At 35.1% G+C, this 19,337-nt stretch overlaps 5 protein-coding genes across 7 annotated transcripts; 1 reads left to right on the forward strand and 4 right to left on the reverse strand.

Annotated features, from left to right (window-relative positions):
- Positions 1-506: 506 nt before the first annotated feature.
- Positions 507-2,025, reverse strand: LOC111805910 (SKP1-like protein 1B). The gene is made up of 2 exons (XM_023691200.2): positions 1,724-2,025; positions 507-836 (listed from the first exon to the last, which is right to left on the reverse strand). The coding sequence occupies exons 1-2, from the start codon at positions 2,021-2,023 to the stop codon at positions 663-665; spliced, it is 474 nt and encodes a 157-aa protein (XP_023546968.1). The 5' UTR covers positions 2,024-2,025; the 3' UTR covers positions 507-662.
- On the reverse strand, positions 1,919-5,823 carry LOC111805008 (uncharacterized). 2 transcript variants are annotated; one of them, XR_015422947.1, is made up of 4 exons: positions 5,544-5,823; positions 4,164-4,631; positions 2,568-3,336; positions 1,919-2,468 (listed from the first exon to the last, which is right to left on the reverse strand). XR_015422947.1 is itself a non-coding variant. In XM_023689864.2 (3 exons), the coding sequence occupies exons 1-3, from the start codon at positions 5,643-5,645 to the stop codon at positions 2,650-2,652; spliced, it is 1,257 nt and encodes a 418-aa protein (XP_023545632.2). In that variant the 5' UTR covers positions 5,646-5,823; the 3' UTR covers positions 2,545-2,649. The 2 variants fall into 2 exon arrangements, 1 of the variants encoding a protein (XP_023545632.2); XM_023689864.2 differs by lacking the exon at positions 1,919-2,468 and having other exon boundaries at positions 2,545-3,336.
- Positions 5,824-6,978: 1,155 nt separating this feature from the next.
- On the reverse strand, positions 6,979-8,819 carry LOC111804690 (GDSL esterase/lipase EXL3). The gene is made up of 5 exons (XM_023689443.2): positions 8,414-8,819; positions 8,196-8,326; positions 7,749-7,982; positions 7,350-7,605; positions 6,979-7,241 (listed from the first exon to the last, which is right to left on the reverse strand). Exons 1-5 carry the CDS (start codon positions 8,799-8,801, stop codon positions 7,051-7,053), a joined length of 1,200 nt encoding a protein of 399 aa, XP_023545211.1. The 5' UTR covers positions 8,802-8,819; the 3' UTR covers positions 6,979-7,050.
- A 1,629-nt stretch (positions 8,820-10,448) lies between these two features.
- Positions 10,449-12,459, reverse strand: EMB1793 (LYR family of Fe/S cluster biogenesis protein). The gene is made up of 2 exons (XM_023689444.2): positions 12,302-12,459; positions 10,449-11,175 (listed from the first exon to the last, which is right to left on the reverse strand). The coding sequence occupies exon 2, from the start codon at positions 11,012-11,014 to the stop codon at positions 10,538-10,540; it is 477 nt and encodes a 158-aa protein (XP_023545212.2). The 5' UTR covers positions 11,015-11,175; positions 12,302-12,459; the 3' UTR covers positions 10,449-10,537.
- A 1,506-nt stretch (positions 12,460-13,965) lies between these two features.
- Positions 13,966-19,011, forward strand: LOC111805071 (Major facilitator superfamily protein). Of its 2 annotated transcripts, none has more exons than XM_023689943.2 (14): positions 13,966-14,200; positions 14,272-14,383; positions 14,483-14,595; positions 15,121-15,330; positions 15,399-15,601; positions 15,954-16,026; positions 16,279-16,365; positions 16,559-16,639; positions 16,778-16,810; positions 16,964-17,017; positions 17,106-17,147; positions 17,797-17,875; positions 17,956-18,026; positions 18,656-19,011. In XM_023689943.2, exons 1-14 carry the CDS (start codon positions 14,036-14,038, stop codon positions 18,731-18,733), a joined length of 1,401 nt encoding a protein of 466 aa, XP_023545711.2. In that variant the 5' UTR covers positions 13,966-14,035; the 3' UTR covers positions 18,734-19,011. The 2 variants fall into 2 exon arrangements, with proteins under 2 accessions (XP_023545711.2, XP_023545712.2); XM_023689944.2 differs by having other exon boundaries at positions 15,208-15,330.
- Positions 19,012-19,337: the final 326 nt, after the last annotated feature.

Here is a 19,337-nt window from a genome sequence, read left to right on the forward strand (position 1 = left end):
GACCTATGGCTTCCGCAATCGAATGACCATCATCGACTCCGATAAAACCCTAATTTGTATGCACAATGCTTTGAATTTCATTGGCTCATTGGTCCGACAAAAGGGTCGATTACAGCATGAATGAATATGACGTCTAATGATTCTATGTTTATTATGTTGTAGACATTGCAGACGCTATAAATCTTTTGGATAAGCTCGTTGATTTGAAGTTTAATGGGGTTTTGAGCAGAGCTATGGGTTTTCATGGACCCAAGAGTAAGTGTCAATGCAAATTCCTCAACTAACAGACCAACAAAATATGAAGTAATTATGCACTTCAAGACAGAAATCATTCTTCCCTCGACCAACAAAGCCAGAATCCATATCTGACAGTGAATAATCATCCACCTAAAACCTGTGATTCCATACTAATTCAAACTGGAAAGTAATGTGTAATGAAACCTTTCATGAAGCAGCAATCACGGGTTCATGTTTATGTTAAAGAAAAGATGCTGAAGTCAGGTAAGTTGGATGAAAGATAAGATAACACAATTGTAGAATATAGTCTCAACACCCAACGAACATCACAGAGTTTAACATAACACACAGAACAAGCATCATACATTACCGTGCGACAAGAGAAAAGTACCATCATATCAGAGTTTCACTCCTTTATTTCTTTTCTATTCAAAGGCCCACTGGTTCTCCCTACGAACCTCCTCCTCTTCCTCGGGCGTAAAGTCGTTCTTGATGTTAAATGTCTTGCGGATCTCCTCAGGAGTCTTCCCCTTGATCATGTCAGCCACTGTCTGACATGTCAAATCTAGCAAGCTTTTGATGTTGAGATAGTTTGCAGCCTGCAAAGATGTGAAGGAAAAAGAAGAAGTCACGGTGATGGCTCTATTTGGGGGACCTTCAAATGATTCAAGCAAGAGTTCTAATAAATATAACATCCTTCCTTCACCCATGTCCGCTCACAACTAATTTATAAGACCTAACCAGTCCATACATGTAGAGCAGGTGGAGTGGTTCAATGGGAACTCATTAAACATCTAAAACATAAACAATTCTTACAACCCAAAAGGATTTAGGTGGATTCAAGATAATACTAGTTTCAAAAAATACCTTATTAGGAAGGATCAAAAGCAGAATTAATTCAAAGATTGGATTGAACATGATAAACAAGTAGAATGGTATTAGGAATACTCGTGTGGCTATTGCTGGTAGTTCTAGAATTTCATCATACGATAAACAAGAAACATCGCGCATGATTCGAAGGTATAATTCCTAACAAAGGTTGCAGCCAAACGTTTGATATATCAAGGCTTCCCAATGACAAATATGTATAAACCTTCCACACAATGCCCTTGTAAATCAACAAATGGGCTCCCCTATCGACTCCAGGAGGCATTCCCCCCTAACTAAATAGATCATATATTTCTGCAGAAGGCATTCACGTTTCAGTAATTTCATATCATCCCATTTAACAATTTGTGATATCTCATTCAGGCATCAGACCAAAACAGAAAACGCTCTATGCAAACGTAGAATAAGTATCGATGCCAGAACCGAAAGAACCTTACCCCAAATCTAAGAGGCACTGAAACCCTAGACCCCAAATTTAACCACAAAAAAGGAGCAAATAACCGGTTACAAACGCAATCGAAGGGCATAGATACAAAGAGCAAAAAAAAAAAAAAAAAAAAAAAATCAAGAAAACTTGAAGAAAGTAGAATGGACAAACCAGAATGAGATCGAACAAGGTGGCTTGGTCGACTTTGACGAATTCGCTGTCCCAAGTCTTAAGGTCATCGTCGACGGAGCCAGTACGATCCTCCGGCTTGGGGGACTCGACATGCTTCTTGCAGTACTCGATAACCTTAGACAAGATCTTGCTGTTGACGTTAGGGAGAGGGATTCCACTATCGGCGCAATCGTCTTCAATCATGTGCTTGATCGTCTGCGACTCCAAGGCCACAGCTTCGTCGACCTCAAAGATCTCGCCATCGGAACTCTTCAACGTGATCTTCCTGCCTGAAGACATGGTGCCGTATTTCGCTTTCTGGAAGATTCGATGAGGTCTCAAACCCAGACCGAGGCGCTGCGTTGCGAAACGAAGAGAGTAATCTGACCACAAACACGTCTCTTAAGATTAAAATCCACCGATGATAACCCACTCCCCTTTATAGAAAACTTTTATTTTTCACAAAAAAAAAAAATAATAATAATAATAATAATTTTATATACGATAAAATTTTAAAAATATTTAAAATTAAAAAATTATAAGTGCATGAACAAAATAAATAGCTTGACATATTTAGTTCTAAAACTTTTATTTGACAAAAAATTTAAAAATTTATAAGTTCACAAACAAAATTAAGAACAAAAATCAAAATTTTAGGACTAAAAATGTAATTTAACAATTACAAAAACGTTCTTCGATCTTCATTCTCAAGAAAGGAATGCTTTTTTTTCATCGATATCTGCCTCTGTTTGAAAGAAAAATTCGAATATTTTTAGTCAAATTTCAAAAGTAAAAAGAATACCATAATTGGGAACAACAAATGCAGCCAAATTCAATACTTTACCATATATTTTGTATGAAGAACATCTGCCGAATGGCCCTCAGATTCAGCCAATTTGTTATAACAATATACCAAATCACATAATTCAGAGAGACCAATTAGAGCTAACAAGGAGAGCCATCGCCTTGGCATTGCCGTCTGTCACATATGCAATCCCTGGCTTTAACTTGAATCGCTTGTTCATATTCAATGTCACATAAGATTCAGCCTTAAACTGATCACTTTCTTGTGGGCCGCCAACAATTCCACTTAAACTCATTCCCCACCCTAATGCATCTTCGTTGTTGTTGTTGTTGTTCTTATCAGACATTGATACAGCCCATTGTATTTGTTTTGGATTTGATTGGTTCAGCTCAACCCAACCTCCAATTCTGGTTGCTTCGTCGAGTTCCGACTCCAGAAGTAAAGCAATGGATCTCCTTGAAATAGCTTTCCCGGGGTCGGGTGCCTCGACTGTTTCGGGAGATTCATGTCGAGTCTTCAGACAGACTGGAATCGTAAGAGCTCCAAGGTTGAGATTAGATGGTTTCGGTACTTCGAGAAGACCTAGAAGCGAGAGTTTTGTTGCTCTTGGAAGTTGACATACCAGTTGCCCAAAAGTGCCAAGGTCATGTTGAATCCGATCTAAACTTGGCTGGTTTCTCTCTGTGGAAATGAATTGAGCTATGGAAGCTGTGACATTGGATTTTCTGACCGTTAAACCAATGGCACCACCGTTAGGCTGATCCAAAAGGGGTGGTCCATATGATGAAATATCAGTAAGACCCTTTTCCTACCACATAGAAGCACCATTCTCAGATTAACTTCATAAATTATAAACCAAATCGATAACATGATAACGCGTTCTTAGTAAAATATACCGGGGAGCATCCACAAACATATGATATTATATGCATACATGATAACAGGGCTCCGGGAAAGTATTACACAGACAAAAGTAGCACCAAATAATTAACATATTTGTAGCGAGGACGAAGATTACAAGAGAATCATATAATATATCTCACATAAACATAACCCATTTCACACACTCTGTGAGATCCCGCATTGGTTGGAGAGGAGAACGAAACATTTTTTTGTAAGGGCGTGGAAACCTCTTCCTAGCATAGGAGAAGTCCGAAAAAAAAAGCTCAAAGAGGACAATATCTGCTAGCAGTGGACTTGGGTCGTTATGCCCTCTCTCTTTATGTCCATGAAACAACTTTTACTTGAAAGCTCCTAACAATTGTATCGGGGAAAGTACACCTACCCGAATAACTCATCCCGTGTCAAGCTAAAAATAGAAGCCAATCCACTCGCTATATCTTATACTTGTGAGTGTTCAAACGAGTTTGTGCGAACTTCAACTAATCACACGAGACAATTGCTCGACTCTATAACATTTGGTTGTTAGAAAGCTTCTAACACTTCAATATCTTACATAGGAAATCATCATACTATTTGAACACATTCCCCTAAAATCTGGTTATAACGCATTTAATGGGATGGTTTACTTCATCTTAACTACTTCAGAATCACCGCAACCTAAGAACATCACACGAAATTACATACTAGTCCAATCAACTCATATAGAACTTCATAAGCATAAACTAAATATACCTGATGAGAAGGATTTGCAAGTACAGCAACATCCCGACATCGAGCTCCAACAGGGACAACAATTGCAGACATCCAATCTCTCACATTGGCCTTATAAAGAACTTTAGATAGAGTAAGTTCACGTCCAGAATCGACACCAGAATCCACCACGGCTTTCTGATTCGCTACAAACTCTGCGACAAGAGAATCACTCTCTCTTACAGTTGTTTCAAAAGTCAATCTCGAGTGAATTCCTGTTGAGATCCCTGCTCTACGAAGTGCATTGAAGCTATGATTATCAATAACACTCATCAATAGCAATGCACCCACCATATGAACCTCGCCCTTTACATGGGTGGCGTTTTCTTGGAATGGACTACTCCTCTGTGTATTGTAAAAGGATAAAATCTTCTCTACCTTGTCTTGTCTGTCCCTGATTCTCATTATATCAGAAAATGCTTCCCTTTGTAGCCGCTTCATGATTTCAATCTGAAATAATGAACCAGCAAGAACTTTTAATTACCATGCCATACAAATTTGTGGTACCAATGAAATCATCAAGTTGCAGAACTTTGTGATTGAAATGGATAACTTGAAAAGAAATCAAATCACTAGTAAGAGAAAACGAGAATTCATTTTAGATGATATTCATAAGCATGCCTTGATCATGTCCTCGTTAGGCTTTCCCTTCTGAACTTCTCCTCAAGGTTTTAAAACGCGTCTATTAGGGAGAGGTTTCCACAGCCTTATAAGAAATGGTTCGTTCTCCTCTCAAACCGATACGGGATCTCACAATCCACCCCCTTGGGGGCCAACGTCCTCACTGACACACCACTCGGTGCCTAGCTCTAATACCATTTGTAACAATCCAAGCCCACCGCTAGTAGATATTGTCCTCTAAGAGCCTTCCCTTCGGGGCTTCCCGGGAGAGGTTTCCACAATCTTATAAGAAATTTTTCGGTCTCCTCTCAAACTAACGTGGGATCTCACAATGTATATCCAAAATCAGCACACCCTTGATAACTACTCGATACAAATTCAAAGTATTCCTCTCTCGGGCATCCCACAAATAATTTCTCATTAACCACTCAGTCGTCATTTACACAATCGTATCAATTTCCAAAGCCAAATAGAGAACATTCATTAAAATTCAAGCCAAGAGGTTCATCAAGAAGGATAGCCATAGGGCAATATTCAACAATGTTAACACATAGCCATCAAGTTTTGGACATTATAACTTCCTACAGAAAACGAGCCACTAAAATCGAAGTCTCCATGTTCAAAACACAACAGGAAATGAACTGGAAACTAAAACCAGCATCATAGGAACAACCAGAACCGCCAATATTCAGACGTGAAGAAACACATTACGATATTACATACAAAAATAAAAACCATTACCGGACTGCGGCGCGATGATTTCTCGCGGCGATGAACTAAGCCATCAAAGAAACTCTGAGTTGCAGTCCCAAAACCTTTTAATTTGTCAACAACAAGCTCCATATTTGAGGAACCTGAAGAACAGTTGCTTGGACCGACCAGATTTCTAGTCTAGGGTTTCCTTTTCGATCTTCAAACAATGGAATTCGAGTTGAAGCTCTGAAATTGAAAGATCGGCGCCAATTTCTCAGTGAATTTGGTCGCCCGAGACAACTCGCATCTATTCAGTAATTAAGAATTTAGAACATCGTCAAATCATTTCAAAATTAGAGTAAAAATGGTAAAAGATGGTCAAATAGTATGACTTTTCCCTTTCCTCCTTTCAAAAAAAATATTAAAAAAAAAAAATTGCAACAAAAAATATTATCAAAATTATCCATTAAAAATATTTCTTTATAATTTAAATAAAAAATAATTCAAGTTTTTAGTTAAAATATCATTATATATGAAAATCTTAAAATTTATTTATTTTATCGAAAATTGAGCGGGATAAATTCAATTAATCTGAATTTATTCTTTTATATATATATATATATATATATATATATATATATATATATATATATATATATATATATATATATATATCTCTTCATTCTCCGTCTAAACCGGAATTTTCAACATTAAATATTTATCAGAATTTTCTAATATTTTTTAGGTTTTCCGTAAAGACTAGGCGAGACAAGGGGTAGAAAATAAATCGTTCCCGCCTCATTGTTCGACCTGTTTAAAGTGGGTCCCACCATGTCGAGACTCTGCAAATTAAAATTTGTGTTAGATTTATTTTTTAAATACAAGGTTTAATAATTGAAATTAAAAGAAAAAAAAATAGGCAAATAAATATTTATCTACCAACTAAATTTCATAATTGATACTGAATTAAATATAGATTTAAATAAATAAAGCATACATCAATTTGTCATACAGTTGGCCATTATAAATTACATCAACTACAAGTAGTTATAACTCATTAATTTCCTCTTTTTTATAAATAAAATTATCTAATTAATTCTTTATTTGGGGTAAAAACATTTATCATTAATTAATCACAATTATTCTACTTAATTTATCCTAATATTCTTATTACAATAATTAATTAAATTATTTTCGCGAAAAAGTATGTCATTTTTTTTAACCAAAATTACTAAATATGTAAATTAAAACGACTTATTCTATATTTTCAAATGTATTTAATCTCATTATTTTTATAAACTTTATATTAAAATATATATATTTATGAAAGTATCGTCGTTAGCCTCACGATTTTAAAATGTGACCTGAAGTCTTGCTCTGATACCATTTGTAACAACTTAAGCCCACCGCTAGTACATATTATCCATCTCGGCTCGTTAAGTATTGTCGTTACTCTCACAATACTATTAGGGAGATGTACGTGTAACTTAATGTTGAGTTTATTAAAATTTCGAGAAAATTATTGTGACATTGTTTACTGTTAAATCAATTAGAACTATAGAAAGCGAGAAATATATCTTTGGATGATAGGAGCAACAAGGAGGGTGTAAGTTGTTTGCGTGGGATGAAAGCTATCCCAAAACACGTACTTGGTGCTATCGGGGCAAGTCTTCACGAACTTATTGCACAAAAACGTCACCTCAATTAACCCGCTTCCACAACACCCTCTATCCGCAACTTCGAATCCTGAAAATCGTTAGCCAATTAGTTAGCCCCGAGTCGAAATACGGTAGGATATGACAGTGACCTAGAATTAAGTCAGTGTCAGTATACTGTATTTGAAGGTGAACATACCATATTTAACGTAGTTTAGGATGACATCAAGTAAAGGGTTGTAAATATCCACGTAAACCACTCTACTATCCGGGAGTATAGTTTGAAGGTGATCCAGAGTAGAATGCAACTTCCCGTTGAAAAGCTTTGCAGCATTATTATACTGATTCACACACGCCCTTTGAATCCCGCCCGCCAAAGTTCTCTGCGACGGTACGCATCCGAGCGGTGGAGTCGAGAAGAAGCCAATTCTTCGTGCACCAGCTGCATACAGTTCCTTTGCAGGAGAAAAACACGAAAGTTTAAGAACCCTGTTTACAGAATTGAAGCACTAAATAGACACAAACGTGAAAGTTTACGAAACTAAACTTGTAATGGAACAGTGGGTTAAGCTCGGAGTTCGGGTTTAGGGTTTACTACCTCGACGAAAGCGGAAGCGGATCGAGCCATGAAATCAGTATAGGAATCAATGGTGAAGTGAAGTTGTCTTATTCTTGCAAGATAAAAGGTGTTGGCTATGTCATTGCTGCCAGCCACCACAAGGTAAAGGCTATTGACTATTATGAACTTTGCTCTTTCTTCTCCTACAACCCCTTCTAGCTTCTTCTTGTATGCTCTGAAATTTGCTAATTGATCCTCAAGTGATATTGCTGGCTGAAATTTCAAAAAAATTTCATTTGAATTTACCTTAAATTAATTTTATCCTTGGTGGATCATTGACAAAAAGTTACCGCAATAGTGAAAGTAGTCGATTAAATAGATTAAAGCACGTTGAAATTTTCATAAACTTTCAAATTACGATAAGTAATTTAGTGATTTTTAATGGAAAAAAGTGAGATGAGTTTATATATATATATAGATATATACGGCTGTTTGAGAGGTCAGAGGGTCGAATCCAGCTCCACCAGAAGCAAAGTTGACGCCAGTAATTAGCTCTTCGGGTTGAAGATTTGGGTCGGCATACGGTGGCAAGAGTTCTTTGATACCCAGAGCATCAGCTAACAAAAACGAAAAAAGAAATTCAAACTCTTCGTTCCGTTTCTACAATTACGTTCTACGTATATTCAAAAGCAAATTGTGTATACCTACAAGGTCAGAGGGAACTCTGCCGTTAGAGAATCGGCCGGTCGGGCGTCCATCAGAGAAATCCCTACCGTAGGGCGGGTAGTTACACTTAGCTTGAGTAATGACATTATTGTTGTTGCCCGTATCGACGATCGAGTCGCCGAAGACGAAGACGGCGGGAACCGAGTACCCGGGAGGGATCGTTATAGCAGGAATTGCAGGACGGAGATGCAAAAGGAGCAGTAGAGACAGAAAAAACATGAAATTCAGTGAAGGAGGAGGCATTTTGTGAAGCTTAGGGCCTTTAATTTTGGGATGATATTTATATGTGTAGCTATGTTGAGGGCCTTTGTGGGTTTGGTTCTTCAAATTTAATGCTGACGGTGAAGAGCTGGTCAGTGCCACCATGGCCTCACTGTTTCTAGCCATAGAAGGTGAACCACAACGTGTACTAATCCAATTTTTTTATTTTTTAATTCTAAATATATATATATATATATATATATATATATATATATATATATATATATATATATATATATATATATATATAAATTTTTAAGAATTTTGATAAATAAAGATGAAATAATTGAAGATGGATAGCAATGGACCTTAAATTTTTTAATTATTATTATGATTATTATTATTATTATTATTATTATTATTATTATTTGCTGTTTCATTAAAAGAGTTGGTTGGCAGATTTGGGTTACAATCAAGTTATTATATTGTATTATACAATCAACATTTTATGTCATAATTTATTTTGCAGCTCAAAAGCCCAAACAATATTCTGCAATATCAACTACGTCATTCAATGACCATAAATATCAAGTTCAAAATTCTCAAACTAACCCACTTTATTTATTTATTTATTTATTTATTATTATTATTAGTTTGAATGAAAATTTAAAATTTTTAATCCGTTAAGTTTAGCTAACTGAGCTGCTCGGTTGATGCTCGTTTTAAGTTATAGTTGACTTCATTATATTTTGTTATTTTGGTTCATTTCCACGAGGGTTGTTCGGAAAATTTGGAGAACTATATTAATTAATATTAACCCGATGAAATAATGATACTTGAATGTATTTTGATTGCATTTATTTTTCATAGGGACGCTCCTCCATTCATAATTATGGTTGATAGAGAGTCGTCAACTAACCTCTAATACTGTATCAAGTTACAGGATCACACTTCATATGTTCATAATGATTTAAATAGCATGTCAAAGTAAGGAGACCCTGTTGTTTAAGTTAAGCTCAAGCTCGGACAAGTTAGTTGTGAGGGTCTTGAAAGAGAAGTAGTTTATAATTTATGAAAGTTCTATCGATGAACGATTTCAGTTGAATGGTTATAGTCATCCAAGTAAGGGTACTTCCTGAATATTCTTATACTCGTTCATACTATTCTTTCTCTTTAGATGGTGACTAAACTTGCGTACTAGAGGATCAAGTAATAGTTTGATGCAACTCAAATAGTTAAGACATTGTATCTGTGATGTGATGTCCCACATTGGTTGGGGAGGAGAATAAACCCCCATTTATAAGGGTGTGTAAAGGGTGAACAAACCACCATTTATAAGGATGTGGAAACCTTCCCCTAGCAGACGCGTTTTAAAGCCTTCCCCTAGCAGACGCGTTTTAAAGCCTTCCCCTAGCAGACGCGTTTTAAAGCCTTCCCCTAGCAGACGCGTTTTAAAGCCTTGAGGGGAAGCCCGCAAGGAAAAGCCTAAAGAGGACAATATCTGCTAGCGGTAGATTTGGGTCGTTACAAATGGTATCAAAGCCAGACACCAGACGATGTGTCAGCCTTCTCGTTGTTCCCTGAAAGGGGGTAGACACGAGGCGGTGTGCCAGTAAGGACACTGGGCCTAAAAGGGGGTGAATTTGGGGGCGGTCCCACATCAATTGGAGGAAGGAAAGAGTGCCAGCGAAGACGCTGGACCCCGAAGGGGGGTGGATTGTGATGTCTCACATTAGTTGGTTGGGGAGGAGAACAAACCTATAATATTCTAAGTGAACATGTAAGAAAATTTGCTTCCCTCTCTGGGCGTAGTGAACTTGTAAAGAAGAATTCTAATGTTTTCCAAATTAAAAAAAAGGGTGAGAAGTGCAGCAATCTTAATACATTCAACATATAAGATATCAGTGTCGATCTCGACCACTTTGTTTCTTGTCAATCTCCTGCCTCTGCTTCTCAGCAAGCTTGTCAAGAGCCGACTGCACTGCATCACGCCCACCAATGAGAAGTCTGGTCACAATTTCTGGATCAGTCTCAAAGCGGGCGTCCTCAAACTCCTTCCGTGCATTCTGCCTGAGAACATCTCGCCACAAGACACCTCGAGAATCTGGCCACATAAAGAATCGAGTTGCACGGAGAATGTCCCTGTAGAGACTTAGAGCCTCACGTCGAGTGCTGGTGAGGCGTCGCTGAGTTATCAATTCTTCTTCATCGTCGTCGTCAAAGGACTTTTCTTTCTTTACCACATGTCTGTCTAAGAGTTCATCAATGGTGTCTGGACCATTATGCAGAGATCTAGGGTGATAACCAATTTTATTGCAAGCCAGAAAGTTCTTGTGAGTTGACAGCTTAACACATTTTTCTACCAACCTCATGCTCATCTCTGCTCCACAGCAGAGGTCAACTGGATAATTTAAATATTTCCTTTCACGCTCGAAGGCGCAATGCCGAATGATTTTCTAAGGATCGGGTCTATGTGCAGCAATCTCAATCAACTCCCTATCATGATTGTGTACAACTTTGCTTATAGCTTTACCAATTCCTACAAAGTACCAATGAAAACATCATGGGAAATTAAGAAGAAGAGTGAGAAGGCAGGTATGATAAATTACTACCATCAAAGAAAACTGAATTGAAAAAGTGTATTAAAAATAGTTTATATAAACTCTATGAACGATAAATGGCACATGAAGTTAAAACAAAAGCCCCATGGATATCATAATACAGATGAAATTCCATTTTGTTGCATAGCACAAACCAAACCATTTTAGTCAAATAAATTGACACTTCACGTCAGTAGAAGATTTTTTATAAACCAAAAAGAAATCCATACCATAGTCTATAAGGCCAATGGGAGAGTCCAAGTCATTACAACAATACGATTTCAGTGTTATTCTCTGTCAATTTCTATTGCAAGATCAGAGTCCTATCAATTGGTATTAGAGCATCAATTTTGATCAGAATCTTGATCTAGAGCTGGTGCTAAAGTTACTGAGATTATCGTGCAAAATAAAAGATATCATGGAATCAATGCAACTGGCTTTAGAAGAAATGCAAAAATGGATTCAGGTTTGCTAAAGAAACAGGACTGTGATTAACATTTACAAACAAAATCATTCCTACATTAGTACAGATCCAAAGAAATTTGGCCAACAACCATGGATGTTATAGCCATAAGTCTTTTCCTTTTTCAAGATCATGAAAAGAATATTAAAATTCATTATATGTCATTAATCAAGCCTCTGGCAGTATGTGATAGCGCTAAAATACAATATAGGCAGTATGTGATAGCGCTAAAATACAATATACGGCTGTTAATCAATAACTACTACCAAGTGAAGAGTTGCAAAGAGTTTCCAGAAGGAATTGCAGATTCCATAGGTCAAATTCACCATACTCAGCCTAGAATAAAGTAATAAACACCAGCTTTTCACAAATGTGCATAAGTAATAAACAAAACAGCAATTATAATCATCAAATCTCAATCCATCCTCATTGAAAGAACGTCTACATTCAATGCTAATTAATCTATGATAGATGACTCTTGAACAGCATTTGGGAACAGTGAGAGAGATATAGCGAACAATAACACAAAAATAATCTAATCGTGATTTCAGCAACCCTAACACAACAGAATCTCAAAGGAAAATGAAAATTCACGAACAAACCTCGAAGCAGCCAGGCGAAGAAGATTGAGGGGAGGGACGATTGATAGAGATAAGCTGGAAGGAACAGGATCAAGCGTCTTTGAAGGCGCGTAAACTTGAGGATTCAGCTGACACACGAAGAAAGGGAGGAGTTCGCGAGAACAGGAAAAAGGGAGAAACGGAAGGGTAAACATGGTATTTACAACAATTTTTTAAATTATAAAATTTAGTCCAATTTTTTAATTTCGTATTTTTTTTGTTCCTAAATTTTTAATTAATTCAAAATTTTAAAAATTAACTTTCACTTTTTTTTAATTAATTCCATTAATTAAAAAATAATTTACAAATATACATATATTTAAATTTTAATGGAACATTTTTTAATAAAAAAAAAACGTTACTTGCACGGCTCCTCAATGAATCCAATGTGAAGCAGAAAGGGGCAGAGGGACTTAGAAGCCACTCATCCATCATTTCCCCCCCCCCCCCCCCTTTTTTTTTTAGTTAAATAATAATTAAAATAAAAAAGAAAAAGAAAAGAAAAGACAAAAAATATATATATATATATAATATGTATCAAATTTATCTATTAAATTAGACTATATGATTGGATAAATATTATAATCTTTATATATTTATATATCATGCCAATATTGTTAATACGCATTTACGTAAAATAATTAAAGTAAAACAATTAATTTAATTAAAATTACATATTAAAAATTTATAAATGGAAATAGAATAAATGGTATTTTTCACTTTCTCTTTACTCATTGTTTTATTGAACACATAGATTCAATTTCCCATCATTTCGTTTTAACTGAAAGTTTATTACTTTTATCGATTTCATGAATTAAATCATGAATGGTGACCATTCTTTGTATCATAAAAAGTTCATATATATATATATATATAATTTAATATTTATAATAAAAAATTTAATCCCTCTTTTAAAATAAAAATATAAACTTTATTTAAAATGCGTGCATGCATCACGGGATTGGCGACTTACCCATTCAGTGACTTTGACACTAAACGGGATACTATCGGATCGGATGAATTCAATAATTGACGTTTGTTGGTATTCCAGCCTTCCTTCTCATTTCAGGGCCTACTCGAAAGAGAATCCAGTGTTTCTTGGTCGTGAATATTTGAATAAGACGAACTGTCCCGTGGTTTGCTTCGAAACAAAACAATTAGAATTAGGCTCGTTGAACTGGAATGTGTTAACCGTCTAACTTTCCTTTTCATTGGAACCAAAATTCAAATATATATAACTTTTAAAATAATTGAATAATGTCTTAATTAATTGAAATTTTAAATTTTCTACCATGTTGATTCGTGCTTCTCAAATAATTTTCTTTATAATTTGGGTGAATTTTTCAATTTTGTGACTAATTAATTATTTAATATCAAAATGACTATTTTGACCCTATCTGATAGATTCTTAAACTTGTAAGACTTTTAATTTTTAATTTTGTGTTTAATAAATTATGGATTTACTCTAGATTAAACACAAAATTAAAAATTAAAAATTTTAATTTTTAATTTTATATAAATTATTTAATTATTTATTGGTCAAAATTGAAACTTGGAAGAAACTATTTGATATTGTTGTTAACTTTATGGTTAGCGCATTATATATGTGGGTGTTGTACGCAATAAACAATAATTAATTAGGCGTTACTTATAGTGGGGGAGTGGCCTTTATCTCCAAGCTTGCAACTTCCGGTTGGCTCACAGAGAAGAAGAAAAATGGAAGGGTTTTCGAAGCTAACCCATTTGTTGATGATGGGGTTTCTATACACTTTCGCAACCACGATGGTCATTCCGGCTATTACCGATGTCACCATGTCGGCTCTCTGTCCCGGTCGAGACGAGTGTTCCGTGGCCATTTACTTTACTGGGTTTCAACAAGTCGTAAGTTTCTTACCACATGACTTATAATTTTGTATTGTAGTATAAATTTGATTAGTTTTTGAGGTATTTAGGTGACGGGGCTTGGTGCGTTTATTATGATGCCATTGCTTGGTAACCTCTCGGATAGGCTTGGGAGGAAGACTCTCCTCACTATTCCCATGATTCTCACTGTCCTTCCACTCGGTTCGTGTTGCTCGACGACCACGCTTTTGGATCTCGATCTTTTGTTTTGGTTAAATCGGTTTAAGAGATTAGGGTAAATTTAATGTTATATGATTGCAGGGATTCTGGGGTATGGTAGGTCGAGGCATTTGTTCTACGTTTATTTTGTGTTGAAGTGTGTGACGAGTACGGTTTGTGAAGGGAGCGTTCAGTGCTTGGCCATTGCTTATGCGGTAAGATTTTCTCCCACATCGGCAGATTTAGTTTGCCTTTTCCTTTTTAATTTAAACTTTTTTAAAGATTGTTCGATAAACGTGTCTTCGAAATGTCTATAACGTGTTCAAGGCTAGTCAAAATTAATCATTTATAATCCTATTGGCACAAAGTAACTTTATTACTTTTTAGTGCTAAAATTAAAAATTTGAAAAAATCTTGAATTAAAGTTTTTATTCTGATTCTTAAAATTATTAATACATTTTTTTTAATACTAATAATTATTACGAGAATAAAATATGATTAAATTATAACAATTAAAATAGGATTTAAACAATATAATTGACATATACTATTTAAAATAAAATTTAATATTTAATAAATAGTTAGATTATCAATTTTTGAATATTCATAAATTAAAAAAAATCATGATTATTAAAAAACTTAAAAAACTTTTTAAAACAAAAATTAGGGAATGTATTTAATATAAACTTAAAATTAGGACGAATAAAAATCCCCCGCCATTCTCGTGATCGTTCCAGCAGTCATTTGGCAGCTTTAACGCTGGCACCCTGAACATTCGACGCCATGGCCGTTCACTCATCACTTTGGGTTTATCTCTGCAATTACAGGCCGACAATGTACCGGCACACCAGCGAGCTTCTGCGTTCGGATTGCTATCGGCCGTTGGATCTTCTGCTTTCGTTTGCGGGACTCTCTGTGCTCGTTTTCTCTCCATTTCATCCACTTTTCAGGTACTCTCGGTTTTCTTTCTCTGAAATTTCGTTTGTACTCTGTGTTGAACTGCTTGTCTACTCGATAGGTAGCGGCTTCCGTAGCGGCTGCCGCGGTAGTGTATATGAGGCTTTTCCTTGCTGATTCTATCGCCGATTGCAATCTTTCTGCTCCGCTAGTGTCCGGGGAGAATGTAGAATCTGTTTCTTCGGATCCAGTTTCGCCCAGAAAAGAAAAGGTTATTACCACATTTCCTTCAGTGAAGGACCTTTTTGCACTGTTGAAGACTAGGTATGTGTTAATTTGATCCGATTTTTGAATTTGATTTCCATTTGTGCCTTGAAGCTTGAAATTAGTTTCTAAGTAAAAATTAATACTAATATTAATGAACTTCAACTCATTTGGAAAACACATAGCAGCATGGAGTCAGCGTATGTTAATTATCACATTATTTGATTTCACGAGGTCAAGTTAATTAGTAATGTATCCATTGATGGATTAGAATATATAGGAGTTCAAGTTACACTCTCGTTTCTGAGTAATCTCATAGTCATGGAGTTTGGATCAAATTGTTTGCTCTACGGGAAGATGTTGAGTTTCTTCTTAAATTCTTAATCTTCTTTCTCTTATTCATTGTTTGCAGCACGACAAAACAAGCAGCCATCGTTGCATTTTTTGGCAATCTCGCCGATGTTGGTCTTCATGCTTCAATACTGGTTAGTCTTTTGGTCCAAATTTTCGACCGGTAGCTGAAATGCATCTCGTTGATCTCAATTTTGCTTGGGAAAACTGTTAGTTATAATTTCATTAGACTTGTTGGGTTTGCTTTTAAATAGAAAGTGTTAGTCGTTGGTGATCAACCTCATCTTCTCAGATTGTAAACTTCTGTTCGTGCCTAATGAATTTCAATTGAGCAGCTTGTCTTGGACAATTGATATGCTGACCTGTGTTTGATTCCCCACCTGCAGTACTATTTAAAAGCCAGATTTCACTTTAACAAGGATAAGTTTGCTGATTTGCTGATGATTTCCGGGGCTGCTTCGACTTTTTCACAGGCACGTCATACTATTTTATTTTAGTCTGTGTCTGCATTTCTTTCGATGTTAATCTTCCTCTGTTATCTGTTTAGAATATGTTAAAAAGAAGTAGTAGCCTAAATTATCTGCCTGAGCTTAAATTTTTCGACCTACCGGTGAATTATCCGTCTCGGTTCCACGTGTGTTCTTACCATTAAATGAATAATTTCAGCTACTTTTGATGCCCATCTTGGTTCCTGCTCTAGGAGAGGAAAGGCTGCTCTCAGTTGGGCTCTTTTTCAACTGCGTTCATGTAAGCTCTCTAACGTTCTTCTTGCTTCTAAACTTAATAGTTGTGAATGTTATTCTAATCGTTCAATCTCACGTTAAGAATTTGAAAATGACTCAATTCATGGATGCTTGAATTTGTTTTATTGGGTTTTGAATGCAGATGCTTCTTCATAGCATTGCTTGGGCTGACTGGGTACGTCTTTGCAAATAAATGGGCAATGCAGCTTAATTCTTTTTAATAATTTTGGTTCATTATTTTATAAGTTTCTGTACTGATTTGAAATTCCGTTCTTCTCCATAAATTGCATCATGTCATGAAATGACTAATTTTGCTGTCATCAATCAGGTTGCCTATGTTGCTACAATGTTTTCCGTTTTGTTCGTTTTCTGGCAGCCTTGCGTGAGTGTCAAATTTCTTTTGCATTTAGGGTTTATTCTCAATTGATAATTTGATTGAACTTAATTTATTTCACATTTCTAATCCACAGCTGCGAAGCATAGTGTCAAAACAATTTGGTGCAAGCGAGCAGGTTAGTTTTCAAGAGCACTATCACATTATCAATAATCTCTGAGCAGTTGACTGGCTATTTTATAATTTCATTTAGAGAGAAACTAGCTAATATTCTGATTCATTGATCTGTCAAAAATACCAAATATAACCTCACTATTTGTGGTCTTTACATGACAGTGGAATTGACCGCTAAATTCTAAGTTATTAGTTGAACAAACAAATTCTTAGTTATTAGTTGAACTAACAACTTAACCAATCGGATCTGCTGAATAAAAATAAATAACTATATCATTATACATCTACCCCAACTTCAAAAAAGAGCCTGCCTTTGTGTTTAGGTAGAGAGAAACAAAAGAAGAAACTCTAGCTGGTTTTGGTGGTTTAAAATGGATTGAACTAATAGCAACAGCTCTCTAAAACTCTAATTGATTGACATGTCACATGCTTTCAAATACAACTTAACTTTGGCTTTTTACAACCTTCTATGAAAACGGAAATAGCTAATAAGAAATCAATTGAAAAATCAAAATATGTAATCATATTTTAGCAAAATATGACTTTTGTTGTAACCAAAATCAACATTTGTAACCATTTTTTTTTTAGAATCACATTCTGACTTGACTTTTGTTCTTAGCATAACAATATTCCTGGATTTGACTGATTACCAGGGTATGGCTCAAGGATGCATTTCAGGCATATCTTCATTTGCCAATGTTGTTTCTCCATTGGTTTTCTCTCCTTTAACTGGTAAGTTGCTTAAATTTGCTTTACATTGTGCAATGCAATAGCCAGAGATGACAACACTAACAGAATTGTGGTGTTTTCAGCTTTGTTTCTCTCTGAAAACGCTCCATTTAATTTCCCTGGATTTAGCATCATGTGTGCTGGATCTTCTGCGGTAAGAATCTTTTTTCCACTCCATTAACTGATGCCTATGGCTGCCCTGCTAGATGGATTTTAGTTTAAATTTGTATTCAAGTTTCATGATCTGAGTTTGGTTTGACTAGTCTTAACAACAATTTTCTAAATGGTCCTTCCTTTTATCACAGGGCTAAATTGTCCAAAACGTCCTTACTCTTAGCATATGTTGACCTTCTTTGGATGTGACGAAAAAATGACGTGCTTACTCTTAGCAATTTTCTATATCGTTCTACTTTATCATTTCAAAAAGCCTAATCTTTGCAATCCACTCCTTCCTAGTTTTTGTTAGGTTGAATCGACGATATAGTGTTACCTTTTTCATGTTACATTTTGACGATAGAGCGTTAACCCATAACTAGTTTTTCTTGCTAATAAAGAAAACATGTTATGCAAGAAGTTGCTAACGTATAGAAGTGGTGATATCGATGATAATGCTTAGGAGATTCAACTAAACTAAAAGAATTATACTATACTTCTTGAATGATAAGGATTAAAAGGATGAATTAAACATGAACTTATTTCTATTATATGCAAAATGGATTATGTCTTGTCCCTTTTGCAAACATTGTTTGTTCCATTTGATGGACATATTTTGTTTTGTTGCAGATGATAGCATTTGTTCAGAGTAGCATGATAAGGGCTCCAACCAAAGCCAGTATTAGCATCATCCATGTGGAAGTCTAGTTCTTGTTCTTCCACTGCATATTATTTTGTTGTTAAAAGAGTGTAAATATTTCATTGTTTATTGTCAAAAAAAAAAATAGGAAATTAAGGGATAAGAATTGTTTTTCCCCAGAATTTTTGTTAGCAGCCATTTGTAAGTGACTTGTAAAATCAGTTATTATTATGGCTATTTATAATTCTGGAAGGAAAAACAATTTCTGATAAGAAATTTCAATAGATGACATAATTTATATCTGTATTTTTAAATGTCTTATAATTTTGTTGTATTTGTAATGCTATTTTTGTGCAATTATAAACCTCCTAATATATTTTTTCATTTAATCACAATTTTTATAGATAAATCTAAGAAAATGAAATAAAATATTACTCTCGTAATTGCTATTAAGTTAAACTATACAAAATATTCATATAATTTAATTACGATTGTACCCAAATAATTTAATTAGGTTAAACTATACAAAATACCCGGAAAAAAAAAAAAGAAATATTTATGTGACATCATTTACAAAATTGACTTATAATGGTTTGTAAAAATTAATTTTATCAACAATTTTAAGTTATAAAATGTTAGATAGAAATGGCTTTTAATATATAAAAATGGGTA

Source organism: Cucurbita pepo, chromosome 11 (genome assembly GCF_057944985.1).
Source record: "Cucurbita pepo subsp. pepo isolate OVF chromosome 11, ASM5794498v1, whole genome shotgun sequence".
Taxonomy (NCBI): Eukaryota; Viridiplantae; Streptophyta; class Magnoliopsida; order Cucurbitales; family Cucurbitaceae; genus Cucurbita; species Cucurbita pepo.

Coding starts and splice junctions, on each gene's coding strand:
- LOC111805008 (XM_023689864.2), bottom strand. CDS start 5,645: ATGGAGCTTGTTGTTGACAAATTAAAAGGTTTTGGGACTGCAACTCAG. Junction 4,632..5,543: donor AATCATCGCGCCGCAGTCCG/GTAATGGTTTTT, acceptor TCATTATTTCAG/ATTGAAATCATGAAGCGGCT. Junction 3,337..4,163: donor TTGCAAATCCTTCTCATCAG/GTATATTTAGTT, acceptor TCTATGTGGTAG/GAAAAGGGTCTTACTGATAT.
- LOC111805910 (XM_023691200.2), bottom strand. CDS start 2,023: ATGTCTTCAGGCAGGAAGATCACGTTGAAGAGTTCCGATGGCGAGATC. Junction 837..1,723: donor CCTTGTTCGATCTCATTCTG/GTTTGTCCATTC, acceptor ACATCTTTGCAG/GCTGCAAACTATCTCAACAT.
- LOC111805071 (XM_023689943.2), top strand. CDS start 14,036: ATGGAAGGGTTTTCGAAGCTAACCCATTTGTTGATGATGGGGTTTCTA. Junction 14,384..14,482: donor TCTCACTGTCCTTCCACTCG/GTTCGTGTTGCT, acceptor ATATGATTGCAG/GGATTCTGGGGTATGGTAGG. Junction 15,331..15,398: donor CCATTTCATCCACTTTTCAG/GTACTCTCGGTT, acceptor TCTACTCGATAG/GTAGCGGCTTCCGTAGCGGC.
- LOC111804690 (XM_023689443.2), bottom strand. CDS start 8,801: ATGGTGGCACTGACCAGCTCTTCACCGTCAGCATTAAATTTGAAGAAC. Junction 7,983..8,195: donor CTCTGACCTCTCAAACAGCC/GTATATATCTAT, acceptor TTGAAATTTCAG/CCAGCAATATCACTTGAGGA. Junction 7,242..7,349: donor CCTAAACTACGTTAAATATG/GTATGTTCACCT, acceptor AACGATTTTCAG/GATTCGAAGTTGCGGATAGA.
- EMB1793 (XM_023689444.2), bottom strand. CDS start 11,014: ATGAGCATGAGGTTGGTAGAAAAATGTGTTAAGCTGTCAACTCACAAG.